The sequence below is a fragment of the Lucilia sericata genome, unplaced genomic scaffold (genome assembly GCF_015586225.1).
Source record: "Lucilia sericata isolate MDLA Ls3-8-SP2 unplaced genomic scaffold, ASM1558622v1 Contig000110F_arrow, whole genome shotgun sequence".
NCBI lineage: Eukaryota > Metazoa > Arthropoda > Insecta > Diptera > Calliphoridae > Lucilia > Lucilia sericata.
In genome coordinates this window covers 551,774-566,633 of record NW_023994142.1, presented here as the reverse complement: position 1 = coordinate 566,633, position 14,860 = coordinate 551,774, and the positions used below count along the sequence as shown (strand labels likewise).

Sequence of the window (14,860 nt, the reverse complement as noted above, 5' to 3'; positions counted from 1 at the left end):
TTAGAAAAACAAAAGAACAGCTGTAGTAAAAATTGTTTAAGTCGAAATAGAGATCACAACAAAGGTTATAAATTGTAAATTGTTTATATTTTATTTAGTTTATTTAAATAATAAAAAGAAAATGTAATAATACTAAAACACAAACTTTTGTTTATAATTCATTATCAGCGTAACTAATACAAAAACTATTATTGTATAATTAAAAACGTGTCAAACACTTAATATTTGTTGTCTATAGTTTTTTTATATATATTATTTATTTAATAAAATAAAATCCCTTTGCTGTTTTAAACAATTATTTAGTTGACCATAAACCGTGTTAAAGACAACATGAAATTTTTTATAGTTTTGAGTTTAATTTTAAGTGTTTTCTCACTAACATTTGCTGACGAATCAGCCGGGTTCTTTACAGATCCAGGTACCTTTTACTTATTAGTGGTTATGTTTTTTTTTTAAATAAAACAAATGTTTAAAGTATTTGTTTTAACTTTAAATTCTTAAAGCTCATCCTGGAAAATGTGTTTATGAAGATGTAATTCTTTCACCCGGTGAAGAGGCAAAATTACCTGGACAGTGTGCTAGATTCTCATGTGGTGAAAACAGTTTTGCGACTATTCAGGGGTAAATATAATAAGTGAAATAATAATTAAAATTGATATTTTTTCAATTATAAATTTTTTATTATAGTTGTGGTGTTATGTTACCTCCACCCGGTTGTCATTATGGTGACTTTATTGATAGTAGTGCTCCATATTCCGACTGTTGTGAAAAGGAACTTATATGTTCTTAATTCAAAATAAAGTATTTAAATAAATATAGATATAAAAATTAAAATCAAGTGTTCTTAATTAAATTTTTTTTGGAAAGCGGACCTATATTTAAATAGTTAATACCAAGTTAGGTACTGCTGTCAAAGAGTCGGACCACTTGTTATACTTTGGTAACATGTATGTATTTGTTAATAAATAAGAACAGTTTTCTTAAAGTGCTAAAAAGGACAGTTTTCTCCCGTTTTTTTTCCCAAAAAGTACTGAATTTTGAAACGTACGAAATAAGTGTCTGATAATATAACCCATGAAATATTTGAATAATCTAATATTTTCCCAGATATATGTAAGTTTGTATTTAATTTATGTATGGGGGGTGCCAAGCCACCTATTGAAAGTCCGACCATTTTTCTTTAAATATTCACATTAAGATCAAAGTTCTTCATGTAAGAAGAATTTTTGTATTTAATTCAGTCAAAATTTGAAGATTTTAAGTCCATTAAATTGCCAGACAAAAGAATTTGTGTATTTAGTTTATATGTGAAGTGTCACGTCCCCTATTGCTATTCCGCCAATTTATTACCCAAATGTTCACATGGATGTCAAAGTTATTCTTGATAAACGATTTTTTTTGTATTTAATTCATATGGGAGGTTTCAAGCTTCCCTAATGAAAGTCCTCCCATTTTCCCCAAAATGTTTAGATGAATATTAAAGTTCTTCGTGTAAAATTTTAAGAATCTAGCTCTATTAGTTTCCCAGATAAACGAATTTTTGTATTTAATTCATATGAAAGGTGCCACGCCCCCATTTTATTACCCAAAATGTTTACATGAATGTTAAAGTTCTTCGTGCAACTCTAATAGTTTTTAAGATAATCAAATTTTTGTATTTAATTCATATTGGAGGTGCCACACCCCTATTGTTATTCCGCCCACTTTTTATCTTAAATACTAATATTGACACTAAAGTGATTTCGAGAAAATTTAAGGACTCTAACTATTATATTTTCTCAGATATACTAATTTAAGGAAGAAGCGACGCCCACTACAGACATTCCGACCATTTTGTCAACAGCTTTTCTTATGGATGTAAAAATTTTACGATTCTGGATGTTGCAGTTTCTGAGATATGTAACTTTAATGCTTATTATGTATGTAGGCGTGACTCCTCACCCACTTGAAATTTTAAAATATAATGTTGCCTTTAACTTCTTCCAGACATAAAGGAATACACTGTGAAAATTTCAAGAAAATCGATTCAGCCTTTTTATCGCCCAGCAGTTCGGTCGGACAGTCCCGAAATACCTATTTAACCTACCACTTAGGGTTACCCCTAGCCATTGACTGTCCAGGTGACTAACTATTAAAACATGCACTTGTCCTATGAGGAAGTCAATCGTCAATCAATCGAAGAGACAAACAAAAAGCTTAAGTTTTTTTATTAAGTGTCCCCTATCTCTAGGTTATGAAGAGGCAGACAAGTGCTTTGTAAGTGTCCCCTCTCTCGCTTACAAAGGGAGCACTAAAATGACGATTATCTTCACTCTCGTTTACAAAGAGTACATCCGTGACGAAAGATGAATTAGAGCCAACCAGGTGGTTAGACTTTAGTGAAAATCACTGAATATTCTTATTAAAATATGTATGTATAATAAACCCTGTATTTATTAAGATATTATTCATTTATTTCAGGTTTATTACACACATTTTCCATACAAAATTCCGTCAATAAACCGTCAACATCTTCATTAGGCATTTGTAATGTGGGGGTAAAATTATTAATATCAGTGCTAATTAAATATGTAAATAACCAGCGCTATATATGTACATACATCATTATTTTTCTCACTTTAAGATCTCAAAATTAAATTTAACATTTAGTTAACTGTTGATAGTGTGCAAGAAAACATGAATTTTTTAATATTTTTAGCTTTAAGTGTAACTGTTTTTTCACAGGATTACTCAGGAGACTTCAAAGATCCGGGTAATAATTCTTTGATTTTAGGTTTTAAAAAATAAGTTTTACTTGTTTTCAAATATCATAATAGATCATCCTGGTAAATGTGTCCGTGATGGTTTAATTCTTTCTCCTGGTGAGGAGAGAAAAGTACCTGGGGAATGTGCTCTGATGACGTGCTATGACGACGGCTTTGCCACATTTAAAACGTAAGTATATTTTGAATAATTTTTAGTAATAATAATAAATTTAAATTGGATATTTCTATAACTTAAAATTTCTAAAATTTAATAAGATATTGTTAAAAATAATAAGTATAAGCATATTCACTTTAAATGTAATAATGATATAATTTTTTATTCGATGTATATCTTATAGATGTGGTACAATGGTGGCTCCACCTGGATGTCAATTTGGTGACTATTTTGATATTGATGCTCCATTTGGTGACTGTTGTGAAATGACATATTCCTGTTATTAATTAATAATTTAGAATATACAAAAATAAAAAAGTCTGAATCTTATTTATAAATTAGGCGTGAGCTTACCACGTTTGTTAACATTTAGACAACGGATGTGTATAAAATTTAAATTTCGACAACGAATTGTTGCAATGTTGTCAACATTACATAGTGTTGTCGTACGTATGTATACACTTTGACAACGGATGTTATTGAAACAGTTTGTTGTTAATTTGGCACCAGGCATGTATATTTCTTTTTCCCTCTTTGTATGTATCTCCACTTTTTATACCCACCATACAAATTGAGGAATATATATGGATTAATTGTCAATCTGTTTATAACACATTGAAATATTGGTCACAAATCCTCCCCTTATGGGATTTTAAGATGATTCCATACTAACAGAATTCAGTTTAAACAGTAAAAAATATAATGATTATGTAGCAATAATGGCAAAATAGGACATCGGTCCATATAAGCTCCTCTAAATTACAATTGTTCAGAATAAATGCATATAAAATATTTACTTCGAAATGGAAATATTTTTAAAGGTTGAAAGGTAAATTCATTATATTATAATACATATTAACAAACAAAATACATTAATATTTATTTTATAAAACTTTATCAGCGCACTTCATATAAAATAATAATGCATTAAAAAAACCAAAAGTTAATAATAATTCATAAAATTTGTTATTTCTACATAAATCCGTTTCGTAGTATATATATAAAATTCAAAATTTTTTTAAACATTTATTTAACCGTAAACAGTGTTAAAGAAAAGATGAAATTTTTAATATTTTTAGCTTTAATTGTAACTGTTTTTTCAGAGGATTACTCAGGATACTTCAAAGATCCTGGTAACAAGTGTTTGATTTTAGGTTAAAAAATAAATTTAATTTGTTTTCAAATATCATAGATCATCCTGGTAAATGTGTCCGTGATGATTTAATTCTTTCTCCTGGTGAGGAGGCAAAAGTACCTGGAGAATGTGCTATGATGACGTGCCATGACGACGGTTTTGCCACATTTAAAACGTAAGTAAATTTTTAAAATAATCAGAAATTTTCATTTGTTTCGAATATTTTCTATAATGGAAAATTTCTGAATGATAATAAGAAATGTCTAAAAATAATAAATATAAGTTTATACACTTTAAACGGTCATGAATAATATTATTTTTTATTTTATTAATATTTAACATACATATATATATATATGTATATTTTATAGATGTGGTGTAGTTTTGGCTCCATATGGATGTAATTTTCCTGACTATGTTTCTCTTGATGCTCCATTTGATGAATGTTGTCAATTGAAAGAATGTTATTAACATTCGAATTTAATTAAATACACAAAAATAAAAAAATAATGAAAATTTAAGAATTCGATTCATTCAAATTATATTATGTAATAAATTATATCTATATATATATAAAAATTAATGTGTGTTTATTTGTTTGTGGGTTTGTTTGTTTGAAGTCTATAGACGGCTAAACGGCTGGACCGGTTTTCTTGAAATTTTAACAGTACCTTCCTGTATATCTGGAAGGAACTATAGGCTACTTTTTATTTTAAAATTTTAAGTAGGCGAGTTGCCACGCCTACTTATTTAATAGCTATTAAAAGTCATATATCTTGGAAACTGGTACAATTAGAGTTCTCAAATTTTGCACAGACAACTTTGACATCCATAAGAATATTTTTTTGACAAAATGGGCGGAATGACAACAGTGGGCGTGGCACCTTCCATATTAAGAAAATATTAAATCAGTATATCTCGGAAAATGTAACTAACAGTTAGAGCCCTCAAATTTGGTCGGAGCCCTATTAGTCTCCATGTGATTAGTTAGGATAAAAAGTAGGAGACTATCAGCAGGGGCGTGGCACCTCCTTAATCAAATAAAAAATTCGTTTATCTTGGAAACTATTAGAGTTAAAAGCTTCCAATTTTGCAAGAAGAACTTTAGCATCCATATGAATTAAATACAACAAAATATTTTATCTAAGAAACTAATAGAACCAGATTCCTAAAACTTTACAAAAAGGACTTTCATATTCATCTGAATATTTTGGGGAAAAAAAGCGGACTTTCATCAGGGGGTGGGTTGGAACCCTCATATGAATTATATAGCAAAAATTTGTATATCTGAGATACTGTAGAAGCTAGAATCTTCAAATTTTACATGAAGAACTTTGACATTCATGTGAACATTTAGAGAAAAATTGGCGGACTTTCAATGGGGGGATTGACCCCTCATTGAGTGGCATCTCCCATGTGTAAGTGGGTTTTTTTGCTTTTAGTGTAGCAAAGCACACTAGGTATAGCTAGTTATGTATAAATTACACTTGAAAATATATGCGATAGAACTATTTATTTTATTTACTTCGAAATAGAAATCTATTTAAAGGTTAAAAGGTAAAATAATTATATTTTAATACATATTAACAAACAAACTTAATAAATATTTATTTTGATTTTCTAAATAAAATATAAGTATTAAACTTTATCAGTGCACTTCAAATAAATAATAATGCATTAAAAAACCAGTGTTAAAGAAAAGATGAAATTTTTTATAGATTTGAGTTTAATTTTAGTGTTATTTCACTTGCATTTGCTGCCAAATCAATTGGATACTATAAGGATCCAGGTATTATAATTAAGTCTTCGAATAAAACTAATAAACAATTTAAATGTTTTTATACCCTTCACCTTCGTGAGAAGGGTATATACAGTGAATCAATTAAGTAATTTGCCTATGTAAAATTTTATAAATTTTAAGAAAAAACTTTATCTGAACAATTATTTTTAGCAAAATAAAGCAATTTGTTTGTTGTATTTTTTAAAGAATATCTTATATTTTAATTTTCTACCATAAAAAGTAAAATCGTGATATTAATTAACGAGACTTTTGATAAAATCTGAACGTATTGTTAATTTTTAAGGTCAATAAAGTATTTTGCTTTTTTAGGTTTTTTGTTAATTTTTTTAATATTGCTGCATTATTTTATAAAATTTCATATTTTTATTACTCCTATATATTAGAATAACATTTTTTAGATATTTTAGTAGTGGAACGACTAAGTTTGGACATTTCTTAGCCGATTTATTATCCTATATACCTATAAGAATTTTTCAATATCTGACTTAACATGAAATCTATTGTTTCTTTGATTAAATTTCGAAAATAATAAGTAATTTTGAATTGGATACATGATATATTAGGAAATCAATGGATTTGGACCTAGAAAAAAATATTAGTGGGGTATAAATCTATAGATTATAACAAAAAAAATCTGGGTTTTGGTCATTTTGTATTGATAAACAAAAACTACACTACGGAAACCCCATCTATTTGGGGAGTACTGTGTGAATTTTATTTAGAATTGTATAATATTGATTCTTATTCAATAAAGCTAACACTAAGTACCATCCTAGCCACTCTAAGTATGGGGATATCACCTAACTATTACATGCTAGAATTTGATATTCTACCTCATATTTTGAATGCATTATTTTATGAATAAAATACAGTAGGCGTAGCTGGATTTGGATAGTTATTCTTGATTTGGATTCTAACTATATGTATATAAGTGTATGTATTAGCTGAAAAATATTGCTTTTGTGGATCTTAGGTGATGAGAACCGCCTCTATTTGTAAATACCTAAATTAAGTATTTTTCCCGTACCACACGATAGTTCACTTTATATTGTTTCCAAGCAACCTAAGGTCTGTTTAGAGGTCTAAATTTAAACATAATGTTCTTTAAAGTTCGTATACGGACTTTGGAGAAGATAAATGAGGACTTCAATGGTTTTTGCTTGGATACAAGTCGCTCTCCTTTGGCAGTTAAAGATTTTGAAAGACAACTCAGTGCGTTTTTTTTTTTAATAATTCTTTGTGTTAATTCATCAATTTCTATATTTTATATTTTTTAATGAATTCCATTGATTTATACTTGTTCTAAAAATCTAAACTAATTTTTTATATTTGAATTGCCTCATTATTTCCCTTTAAACATTTTTAACGCGATATATAACGTTTCACACAATAAGGATATGATTTTTGAAAATTACGATTGAAAAATACTTAACACGTGTCATTCTAACAATAAAACAATAAATTTCAAAAAGCAATTAAAAAATAATTTGAAAAACCCAACGAAATTAACTGGAAATTTCAATATGCAAAATACTTTATTGACGTGCAAATTCTGATGCAAAATAATAAAATGCAACAACAAATGCACCAACATTTTTATTTTAATATTTTTTTCTTGGTTTTCCCATTCTACACAATCTCTATTTTCAATTGGAAAACATAAATTTACTTTTTACCTGTTTTTTGAATTTTATTTATGAACAAAAAACGAAATTCTCTTAAAAAAGGTAGGCAAAAAACTTAGTTGATTCACTGTATAAGTTTTTCATTCCGTTTGTAATTTCTATAATATAATTTTCCGACCCCATAAAGTATATATATTCAGGATCCTTATAGGTAGCGGAGTTGATTAAGCTATGTCCGTCTGTCTGTCTGTCCGTCTGTGTGTTTGTTGACATCAATTTTTAGAGGACCCCAGATATCGACGAGATCCGAATCTTCAATAATTCTTTTAGACATGCTTTCGAGAAGATCGCTATTTAAAATCAGCAAAATCGGCCCATAAATACCGGAGATATGAGCAAAAATCCGAGACAACCTCTGAAAATTTCATAAAAAAGAAAATTTTTTTCATGCTTTGATATACGCAACAACAACAACACTGCTTATTCATTGAGTATTTCGTTTCATATGTTTGGATGGCTGTGTGTTTCATTGCCTTGTGTATATTGTTTTTGTTTCTTGGTGCATTCAGTTTCGTATGTTTGGATGTCTGTTGGTTTCATTGCGTTGTGTATTTTGTTTTTGCTTTTTTTTGAGTATTTCGTTTCGTATTGCCTTGTGTATATTGTTTTTGTTTTTTGGTGTATTCAGTTTCGTATGTTTGGATGTCTGTTGGTTTTACTGTCTTGTGTATTTTGTTTTTTTGTGTGTTTATTTCGTTTAGCGTTGTTGTTGTTCGTTTTGCTATTGCTATAATAATTATATAAACGGGAAAATTAAATAAATTAAAATTTTATAGAATTGATATTTTTTAAATACATTGTGGTGAAGGGTATATAAGATTCGGCACGGCCGAATATAGCACTCTTACTTGTTTTACTTCATTTTCTTTGAATCAAATAGCTTATCCTGGAAATGTGTTTATGGTGATCTTATTGTTTCGGCTGGTGAGGAAGCAAAATTGCCCGGAGACTGTGCTCTCTTTATGTGCGGCAATGAAAGTTTTGGCACTACACAGTGGTATAGGAAAAAAAAGAGGGAAATAATTCGGTAACTTCTAAACGGTTAATCCGATTTTGATGAAATTTGGTATGCACACAGAGGAGGTGTTGTCGAGTTTAGGTTTTGAATTTGGACCTTATAGGCCAACCAGGGGCCCGGCGGGGGTCCTCAAATTAGGACACCTCGGCTATGTTAAATTTTTAAAACGATCCTATTTCTTCATTTGAGTTCCGATTTAAAAATCTCCTCATCGAGCACTATAAAAAATGTCGTCGTAGCAGTAAATTATCTCTTATAGTTTAGGAGATATTCGCATTTGAAAATTAAAATTTTAAAATTTTTACCGTCCTTACTTTAGTTTTTTGATAATAGCGGGTCCAAATATTCCCGATTTTCGCCATTTTTTTTATTCGCTTAACAACAAGTTTATATATCAAGCAGTGAAAGAATTATGTAAAAATCATGACTGAGACCAAAGTTATAGGCATTTTAATTTAAAAAATTAAAAAAAGGCGATTTTTTGTCATTTTTTTGGGAAAAAAGTATATTTTTCTTTTTAAGTTATCTAAAAAGTTTCTAAGAAGATGTATATAGAATTTATACTTTTTGGAAAGCTGACTTTACATAAAATACGATAAATGAAACAAAACCTAAAACTTTTTGATACCGAGGGGACCAGGTCCATCCAAAAAAACCCTATTTTTTATGGAAAATTCAATTTTGAGCAAAAATTCTCAAATCGCATAGTCGATATCAAATTATAGTGACCTGTTTTATATGACCCAATATGTTCTTAATCATTTTGTAACGGGTTTCGATAACCCCGCCCCTGGTATGGATATAATAGGCAAAAAACCAAAAAATCCCATTTTTGAGATTTTTTAAAACTTTTTTGGGAATTCCGGGATTTCTAATAAGAAAATTCGAAATTTTTATTTAATTTTGGATTTTGAGTAAAAAAATCTACCTAACTGTAAAATTTCATCAAAAAATATTCAAAATTGAATTTTTATTGCAATTTGAAAAATTTGTATCTGCAAAAACTGAATAAAAAATATTTTTTATTTTTTTTTTTAAGTATTCCGCGAATTTTTTAATTTTCAAAAATTATATACAGTTTTGAAAAATAGACAAAATTACCTTTCCATTGATATATAACATGCCTACCTAATGTTTTTTTAAGTGACAAATTAATTAGGGAAAACTCAACATCTTTTAGAAAGTTTACCTAGCACTATTATTTTCATTCATAAGGTTAACTCTTAAATTTGTTACATATATGGATGAAAATAATAGTGCTATGTAAATTTTCGGATTAACCGTTTAGAAGTTACCGAATTATTTCCCTCTTTTTTTCCTATACCACTGTGCACTATTCAAACGTAAATATATTTCGAAAGTCTTTTATAAAACTATAAGTGAAAAAAAGCAGTATTTATTTTATTAATTTTTAATATTTATATTAAAGATGCGTTGTAATGTTGGCTCCAAATGGATGTCATTTTGGAGACTACCTTGATATTAATGCTTCATATCCAAATTGCTGTGATAAGGAAATTATATGTAATTAATTCGATGACATCTATTTATAAATAAATAAAAATAAAAAATTTAAACAAAAATGTACGAATGTTTTAAAACATTAATAAAAATATGTTATGACTAACCACATCTACACCGGTTTGTTTAAACAAATTATAAATCTCTATATTTACAGTGTGATAATTTTCTCAAAACATATTTATTGTTATATTTTCTCAAAAATATTTTTATTTGTTTTGAAATAGAGATCAATTGAAAGGTTGGTAATTAAATTGATTAAATTTTAATACACATTAACAAACATTTAATTAAAAACAAACAATGTACATCAATTTTTGTTTTGATCTTCTAAATATAATAAAACATATATGTACTATGTACACATATTAAATTTTATCAGCGCAGTTCATATGAATAATATTGCATCATTAAATTTAAAAAAAACCCAAATATTAATAATTGATAACATTTTTTGTTTATAGCAATGTTTTCCATTTAAAAAAAAACTTTCTAAAATATTTTAAATAATTAGTCAACTGTTGATAGCGTCCAATACAAGATGAAATTTTTAGTATTTTTGTTTATAATTTTAAGTGTTTGTTCACTAACATTTGCTGCCGTATCACAAGGATACTTCAAAGATCCTGGTAATATTTTGTTTTGCGAATTATTCTATTAGTAAAAACGAATTTAAAGGAATTTTTTTTATCTCCTAGCTCATCCTGGAAAATGTGTTTATGAGGGCTTAGTGCTTTCAGCTGGTGAGGAGGGAAAAATTCCTGGAGCGTGTGCTCGTATATTGTGCGGCAGCAACAGTTATGCCGAAATTCAAACGTAAGAAAAAAATAATCATAAAAAATAATAACAAAATAATAGTCTAGTCTACAGTCTAGTCTATAGTCTAGTCTATAGTCTAGTCTATAGTCTAGTCTATAGTCTAGTCTATAGTCTAGTCTATAGTCTAGTCTATAGTCTAGTCTATAGTCTAGTCTATAGTCTAGTCTAGTCTATAGTCTAGTCTATAGTCTAGTCTATAGTCTAGTCTATAGTCTAGTCTATAGTCTAGTCTACAGTCTAGTCTACAGTCTAGTCTATAGTCTAGTCTATAGTCTAGTCTATAGTCTAGTCTATAGTCTAGTCTATAGTCTAGTCTATAGTCTAGTCTATAGTCTAGTCTATAGTCTAGTCTATAGTCTAGTCTATAGTCTAGTCTATAGTCTAGTCTATAGTCTAGTCTATAGTCTAGTCTATAGTCTAGTCTATAGTCTAGTCTATAGTCTAGTCTATAGTCTAGTCTATAGTCTAGTCTATAGTCTAGTCTATAGTCTAGTCTATAGTCTAGTCTATAGTCTAGTCTATAGTCTAGTCTATAGTCTAGTCTATAGTCTAGTCTATAGTCTAGTCTATAGTCTAGTCTATAGTCTAGTCTATAGTCTAGTCTATAGTCTAGTCTATAGTCTAGTCTATAGTCTAGTCTATAGTCTAGTCTATAGTCTAGTCTATAGTCTAGTCTATAGTCTAGTCTAGTCTAGTAGTCTAGTCTATAGTCTAGTCTATAGTCTAGTCTATAGTCTAGTCTATAGTCTAGTCTATAGTCTAGGTCTATAGTCTAGTCTAGAGTCTAGTCTATAGTCTAGTCTATAGTCTAGTCTATAGTCTAGTCCTATAGTCCTAGGTCTATAGCGTCTAGTCTATAGTCTAGTCTATAGTCTAGTCTATAGTCTATCTATAAGTCGAGTCTATAGTCTAGTCCTAATAGTCCTTAGTCTATAGGCTAGTCTATAGTCTAGTCTATAGTCTAGTCTATAGTCTAGTCTATAGTCTAGTCTATAGTCTAGTCTATAGTCTAGTCTATAGTCTATCTATGTTCTAGTCTAGTCTAAGTCTATAGGTCTATAGTCTAGTCTATAGTCTAGTCTATAGTCTAGTCTAATAGCTATAGTCTATAGTCTAGTCTATAGTCTAGTCTATAGTCTAGTCTATAGTCTAGTCTATAGTCTAGTCTATAGTCTAGTCTATAGTCTAGTCTATAGTCTAGTCTATAGTCTAGTCTATAGTCTAGTCTATAGTCTTAGTCTATAGTCCTAGTCCTATAGTCTAGTCTATAGTCTAGTCTATAGTCTAGTCTATAGTCTAGTCTATAGGTCTAGTCTATAGTCTAGTCTATAGTCTAGTCTATAGCTGTCTATAGTCTAGTCTATAGTCTAGTCTATAGTCTAGTCTATAGTCTAGTCTATAGTCTAGTCTATAGTCTAGTCTATAGTCTAGTCTATAGTCTAGTCTATAGTCTAGTCTATAGTCTAGTCTATAGTCTAGTCTAAGTCTAGTCTATAGTCTAGCTATAGTCTAGTCTATAGTCTAGTCTATAGTCTAGTCTATAGTCTAGTCTATAGTCTAGTCTATAGTCTAGTCTATAGTCTAGTCTATAGTCTAGTCTATAGTCTAGTCTATAGTCTAGTCTATAGTCTAGTCTATAGTCTAGTCTATAGTCTAGTCTATAGTCTAGTCTATAGTCTAGTCTATAGTGTAGTCTATAGTCTAGTCTATAGTCTAGTCTATAGTCTAGTCTATAGTCTAGTCTATAGTCTAGTCTATAGTCTAGTCTATAGTCTAGTCTATAGTCTAGTCTATAGTCTAGTCTATAGTCTAGTCTATAGTCTAGTCTATAGTCTAGTCTATAGTCTAGTCTATAGTCTAGTCTATAGTCTAGTTTATAGTCTAGTCTATAGTCTAGTCTATAGTCTAGTCTATAGTCTAGTCTATAGTCTAGTCTATAGTCTAGTCTATAGTCTAGTCTATAGTCTAGTCTATAGTCTAGTCTATAGTCTAGTCTATAGTCTAGTCTATAGTCTAGTCTATAGTCTAGTCTATAGTCTAGTCTATAGTCTAGTCTATAGTCTAGTCTATAGTCAAGTCTATAGTCTATAGTCTAGTCTATAGTCTAGTCTATAGTCTAGTCTATAGTCTAGTCTATAGTCTAGTCTATAGTCTAGTCTATAGTCTAGTCTATAGTCTAGTCTATAGTCTAGTCTATAGTCTAGTCTATAGTCTAGTCTATAGTCTAGTCTATAGTCTAGTCTATAGTCTAGTCTATAGTCTAGTCTATAGTCTAGTCTATAGTCTAGTCTATAGTCTAGTCTATAGTCTAGTCTATAGTCTAGTCTATAGTCTAGTACTATAGTCTAGTCTATAGTCTAGTCTATAGTCTAGTCTATAGTAGTCTAGTCTATAGTCTAGTCTATAGTCTAGTCTATAGTCTAGTCTATAGTCTAGTCTATAGTCTAGTCTATAGTCTAGTCTATAGTCTAGTCTATAGTCTAGTCTATAGTCTAGTCTATAGTCTAGTCTATAGTCTAGTCTATAGTCTAGTCTATAGTCTAGTCTATAGTCAAGTCTATAGTCAAGTCTAGTCTATAGTCTAGTCTATAGTCTAGTCTATAGTCTAGTCTATAGTCTAGTCTATAGTCTAGTCTATAGTCTAGTCTATAGTCTAGTCTATAGTCTAGTCTATAGTCTAGTCTATAGTCTAGTCTATAGTCTAGTCTATAGTCTAGTCTATAGTCTAGTCTATAGTCTAGTCTATAGTCTAGTCTATAGTCTAGTCTATAGTCTAGTCTATAGTCTAGTCTATAGTCTAGTCTATAGTCTAGTCTATAGTCTAGTCCTATAGTCTAGTCTATAGTCTAGTCTATAGTCTAGTCTATAGTCTAGTCTATAGTCTAGTCTATAGTCTAGTCTATAGTCTAGTCTATAGTCTAGTCTATAGTCTAGTCTATAGTAGTCTATAGTCTAGTCTATAGTCTAGTCTAGTAGTCTAGTCTATAGTCTAGTCTATAGTCTAGTCTATAGTCTAGTCTATAGTCTAGTCTATAGTCTAGTATAGTCTAGTATATCGTCTAGTCTATAGACTACTTATCTATCTAAACTATATATTTAACTGATATTTTTTTTTTTAATTTTTTTATAGTTGTGGTGTAATGGCAGCTCCACCTGGATGTCATTTGGAGATTATGTCGATATTAATGCTCCGTATGGCAAATGTTGTGAAAAGAAAGTAATATGCGATTAAAGAGAATTTATTTAAATAATATAAACATTTATAATAACTACAAGTACAACTGAAAAACGACAGTTCTTGGAATTCTGATTGTTAAGGCCGATCAGGCAAATCTTATAAGATAACTAAGAAATTTTTAGTTAATCAGAACGTATACATATGCATATATAAACTTTGTGTGGTACATTAATATACAAAATATTATAATGATATTATAATTTTAACACAAATAAATGCATATTTCCTAAAAATACTTTGTATTCATGATATTAATTAAATTCCACATCATTAATTTAGTTTGAATCTCAAAACAAACCAAGTATGTACTTGCAATAATGGAATAGTGGTGACCTTCACATGATGTTGCAGATGATTTCAATAAAAATAATAAGTAATACTTACTATGTAAGTATGGTAAGTAGTATTTAATATTATGTATTTCATTTTATTCATGGGGCGCACCTAAACTGTAACTTGAAACTTTATTAAACTTGTAGTTATTTATTTAACAGTAAATAGTTAAAACACTTGTTAATAATGGGTGATATGGAAAAAAATTCCAATAATAAAATAATAATTATAGAAAATTCAGTTATTCAATTGCAATACTACCATCAGCAGCATTGTTGTCATCTTTAACCCTAAAGCAGAGGAAACTTTAGCAGAATAAAATATAAATAATTTTAAATGTTTAAGTTAAAAACTGCTTTGTTTCTTAACATTTTTATTTTGTTTTTGTAAA

The 14,860-nt window shown here is 29.0% G+C and overlaps 3 protein-coding genes and 1 pseudogene across 4 annotated transcripts; all 4 read left to right on the top strand.

Moving 5' to 3' along the window:
* The first annotated feature begins 258 nt into the window (after nucleotides 1–258).
* On the top strand, nucleotides 259–834 carry LOC119600307. The gene is made up of 3 exons (XM_037950461.1): nucleotides 259–418; nucleotides 504–621; nucleotides 688–834. Exons 1-3 carry the CDS (start codon nucleotides 331–333, stop codon nucleotides 788–790), a joined length of 309 nt encoding a protein of 102 aa, XP_037806389.1. The 5' UTR covers nucleotides 259–330; the 3' UTR covers nucleotides 791–834.
* Nucleotides 835–1,778: 944 nt separating this feature from the next.
* Nucleotides 1,779–3,300, top strand: LOC119600313. 2 transcript variants are annotated; one of them, XM_037950474.1, is made up of 4 exons: nucleotides 1,779–1,919; nucleotides 1,987–2,752; nucleotides 2,817–2,934; nucleotides 3,104–3,300. In XM_037950474.1, exons 2-4 carry the CDS (start codon nucleotides 2,677–2,679, stop codon nucleotides 3,204–3,206), a joined length of 297 nt encoding a protein of 98 aa, XP_037806402.1. In that variant the 5' UTR covers nucleotides 1,779–1,919; nucleotides 1,987–2,676; the 3' UTR covers nucleotides 3,207–3,300. The 2 variants fall into 2 exon arrangements, with proteins under 2 accessions (XP_037806402.1, XP_037806401.1); XM_037950473.1 differs by having other exon boundaries at nucleotides 1,812–2,752.
* A 525-nt stretch (nucleotides 3,301–3,825) lies between these two features.
* LOC119600300 lies at nucleotides 3,826–10,095 on the top strand. Its single transcript, XM_037950453.1, has 6 exons — nucleotides 3,826–4,052; nucleotides 4,112–4,229; nucleotides 4,426–4,521; nucleotides 8,421–8,524; nucleotides 9,889–9,901; nucleotides 9,988–10,095. Exons 1-6 carry the CDS (start codon nucleotides 3,977–3,979, stop codon nucleotides 10,088–10,090), a joined length of 510 nt encoding a protein of 169 aa, XP_037806381.1. The 5' UTR covers nucleotides 3,826–3,976; the 3' UTR covers nucleotides 10,091–10,095.
* A 461-nt stretch (nucleotides 10,096–10,556) lies between these two features.
* Nucleotides 10,557–14,192, top strand: LOC119600306 (annotated as a pseudogene).
* Nucleotides 14,193–14,860: the final 668 nt, after the last annotated feature.